At 33.2% G+C, this 4043-nt stretch overlaps 1 protein-coding gene across 1 annotated transcript; it reads right to left on the bottom strand.

The window, feature by feature from the left end:
- On the bottom strand, window positions 1–3606 carry LOC103494688 (phosphatidylcholine:diacylglycerol cholinephosphotransferase 1-like). Its single transcript, XM_008455991.3, has 3 exons — window positions 2709–3606; window positions 692–829; window positions 1–416 (listed from the first exon to the last, which is right to left on the bottom strand). Exons 1-3 carry the CDS (start codon window positions 3105–3107, stop codon window positions 105–107), a joined length of 849 nt encoding a protein of 282 aa, XP_008454213.1. The 5' UTR covers window positions 3108–3606; the 3' UTR covers window positions 1–104.
- Between the last annotated feature and the right edge of the window lie 437 nt (window positions 3607–4043).

Here is a 4043-nt window from a genome sequence, read left to right as displayed (position 1 = left end):
TTAAGAAGAAAACGAAACCCAAGTTCCTTACTAATTGAAAATTTTCCAATGGGGAGGGGCTCAAGGCTCCATCTTTAATCATCTTTTGTTGGGTTTTGAAGCAATTAAGCAAAAGTTTTAGCTAACTTGTTGTCAAGGTTCTTCCTCTGCAGGCAGGCTTCATAATGTCCGGCAAGGGAATCAAAAAGAAATCCGGCACCGACGCCTACTGCTAAATCGATAGTATAGTGACCTCTAGTACCCAACAATCTAATAACTTGAAGAAGGTTAAGAATGTCGAATGTCCAAGCTAACCCCCACCGTTGCACCCGTCGCATGTCCAACGACGCTATCACTGATCCGGCCACATGACCCGAGAAGAACAAGAAGAACGATATGTTTCCAACTGGGAAATCCATCTCCGATCCCAAAAATCCCTACAACTCATCACAAAAATACATTTTAGAAAAACCTGAACCAAGTCAAACGAAAATAGAGCATCAGAAATGTTTGAATTCTAATTTGTTCAAGATAGAATAAAGTTTATTTAGCCTCTAAATTCAGAATAAGTCTATCCCCATGATTTCAGTGTTAACAAAATGCTAACTTTTGAAATGTCTAATTAGTTCTATAACATTCAAGAGTTCTTTTTATGACGTGTGGTAGAGATACCTCTTATAATTGCAGGTAATTAAGCAGTGAGTGAGTGCACCTGAGGAAGTGGAAGTTGGGTGGAGTAGCCAAGAATGCCACGGCAAGTGAAAGTGAACACAGCTGCAAGAGTAGGCCTTAGTCTCCCTTCGATGAGCCAAGTCCATAAGATGTAGCTTGTTTGCATTACCACGAACACCTAAAATACCAACCCTTAATTAAACTAATTTATATTAAATTTAAAATGTATAATTTAATCAATCCAAACCTTTAAGGTTCAGTACTATAATTCAAACAACTAAATAGTAATATTAATTAGTTAAGACTTTCATTTAAAGATTTTAGTTAAGTAGAGAACACACAACTGAAAATATTTGTCCCAATCTGTGTAGCTTTGTGGCTATTGCCTTATTTTAGATGTCGAAGACTCTCAAAATCGGACTAAAGAAAAATAACAATTTTTTTCAAACTTCTTAAAAGTTTCATTAATTTAGTTTTATCTAAATTTATAATTGAGATGAAATTATGTAATTATGACCCATGACGAAAATATTAGCGAATTAATATTCTAAAAAGCAAATACATCGAAGAAAAATTTACCGAGCACAGTTCAAGGAAATGAGTCTTAAAAGAAAAATATATCAAGACCAAACCACTTGATTAGTCATCCAAAACGATTGCATGCTATCGAGCATTTAAACTCCTAAAATGGTCAAGTCTCAGTGTTCGAACACTGACGTACCTCCAACACGTGTTTGACATACCAAATTGGCATCTCTATTGTTTTTATTTTTATTTTTTTTTCTTTCAAACACATTCGGAAGACGATTAGAACACACTATTTTCAAAAACAAATTTTGAAAAATGAAACATGGCCTACTATATTTATTTTCGTAAGAAAAACATGTATAATGTCTATTATTTAAAAAGATTAATGTGCCGCCATGTCGAGTATTAACTTGAGCTTTTTAGATCACAAGGTAATCGAAGAGGCACCAAGATTATCAATAATCAATTCAACTCAAGAAAAGAAAAAATCATTAACTAATTAAGTCATTGAAATAAACACACTCATGTACTATGTAATAAACAAACTAAGAGAACCTTAAAAAGAAATATTCGCAAAACATCTGCCACTGCCCTACATAATCTGACATATATATATATATATATATATATATATATATATATATATATATATATTATAATTTGACAAAATTAATATTAAAATATATATAGGGATAAAAGTGAGGGACACGTGTCCCACTATCCTCCGTCCATCCGTCGGTCTATATGAAAACATAAATTTAAAATTTAAAAATAATAATAAATAATAAAAGAAGGTAAGATAACTCCTCAAACTAACTTAAGTACTTTATTAATTAAAAGTCATTATCACTCTGAGGTTCAATCCCTGTATTAAAAAAGTTCTTGAACGTATAAATTTCCACCGTAATTAAATTAAATCGATGGCTGAGACATTTGGAAAACGGAAAATATGACGGACGCAAAAATGACCCAATTGTTCTATAATTTAAGTAAAAGTACAAAACCCAAATGTTAAAATAATATTTTGTCTCTATGAGATTTATTCAATTTAAATCCGTATTTTTAAATATCAAATCTTCAATTAAATCTTAAAATGCTAATAGTTAATAAATGGAATTTTAAAAAAAAAAGAAAAATCAACAAGGAAATAAACTAAAGACCAAAACCGAAATTGAATATCTAATAAATAGTATTAAATTTCAGGATCCAAATAGCATTTTAACGAAAAACCAAATTACACTCTTAAAAATAGTGAAAATTTTGCTTTGAAATTTCAAGATTTTGATGTTTGGAGCCTCAAAATTTCACTTGGGGAAGTTAAGTTTAATATTAAAATAATAATAGTAATAATAATAACAATTCCAATTCCAGAGGCAGACATAAATACAATTATTGGGAACATAAATAAATAAATATATAAATAATAATAAAAGAAAGATAAAAGGTTTGACCAAATCAAATACTCCAAAAATTAAAAAATTGGGAAATTTGATTGGGAGAGTAAAGTTTGGAGAAGAAAAAGTTCTAACCGTATTGAGAGCGGCGAGCAGAGTATTAAGCTCTGGCCACGAGGACAGCACGCCATGAAGTGACCGCGTTATCACAAACCCTAAATCGAACGGCGGAGAAGCCGCCGGAACCATCCGGAGCGTATACTCCACGTGGATAAAGAATAGCATACCCAAACCGAAAATACACGGTATCCAATGATTCTTCGCTACGTATACCACATCCTCCACCCTCCATGTCATAAATGACGCCTTCCCTATCCCTGTTCCTTTGTAACAATATCCCCCGCCATCCCCACCGTTCGAATCCTTAATCCCCATCTTCCTTCCTCCTCCGCCGTCGTTGCCGTGGCCGTTTCCTTTGCTGTTTCTATGCCGAAGATTATTGGTGGTTGGAGATGCAGAACCGTCGAATGCCATCAGAGATGGGTGAGAGGAGCATTGGAGGAAATTACAATAAAGCGGAGGTCGGTGGCGGAGGTTTCGAGGAGGAAGTGTATGGGAGATTTTAGAGATCTGAGAAATTGTTTGTGATAAAAAGGTGAAGGAAGAAAAAGAAAGAAAGAGAGGATTGTTATTTGTAAATGAGAAAGAGGTAGGTGAATGATGGGTGTACTATGTGTGGTTGAACCATTGATTAAATAACCCTTCAACCACTCTTTATTGTATACATTAATTTAGGCTAAATTTAACCTTAGCCAAAACATAATACTTCAATGAAAATAGAAATTAATAATAATAATAAAAAAAAAAAGTAACCCATTTCATTACTTTTGAATCTTTCCGTGTTTTTAAATTAAGGTCAATACTCTTGTAATGAAATTACATTGGCAGAGCGATCGTAATAAATCTCTTATTTATCTGTTTTGAAGTAGGTTTGTGGAGACTTCTAGTCATGTGTATAAAGTATGCAAGTTTACGAAAGGTATTTGACTTTACTTTTTCTTTTTCTTACATCATTTTTTGGGTGTTGTTAAAGATTGTTAAAGCTCGACGAGTTGCGAAGATCGATGGAGTCACAAAGAAGTTTTCTAGTTTAGATTGAAAGACCGCATGACCATACCATTCGGTGGGATGTCTAAAGATATTATTGTCCGGTGATTCCTTCAGTTCCATTCCTGATGGAGCTCTCTTAAAATGGACGATTTCTTTACATATTGACGAGTTTAACTCGGGTTTTGTTGCGACTCCCTTGTAGAGGAGCTAGTTCGTTGTCTCCTCCTAATCCTAGTCATTGGAAGATCAAAAAATATAATTTTTAATTTCCAATACATAACTTTTTTTAGCACAAAAGTAAAAAGAAAAAAAAAAGTTAAAGAGTAACTGTGTGTTCTCTCGTTGAGAGTCAATTATTGA

This window comes from Cucumis melo, chromosome 7, assembly GCF_025177605.1.
Source record: "Cucumis melo cultivar AY chromosome 7, USDA_Cmelo_AY_1.0, whole genome shotgun sequence".
Taxonomy (NCBI): domain Eukaryota; kingdom Viridiplantae; phylum Streptophyta; class Magnoliopsida; order Cucurbitales; family Cucurbitaceae; genus Cucumis; species Cucumis melo.
Note: the sequence above shows the minus strand (reverse complement) of the source record. Positions and strands in the feature narration are given on the sequence as shown.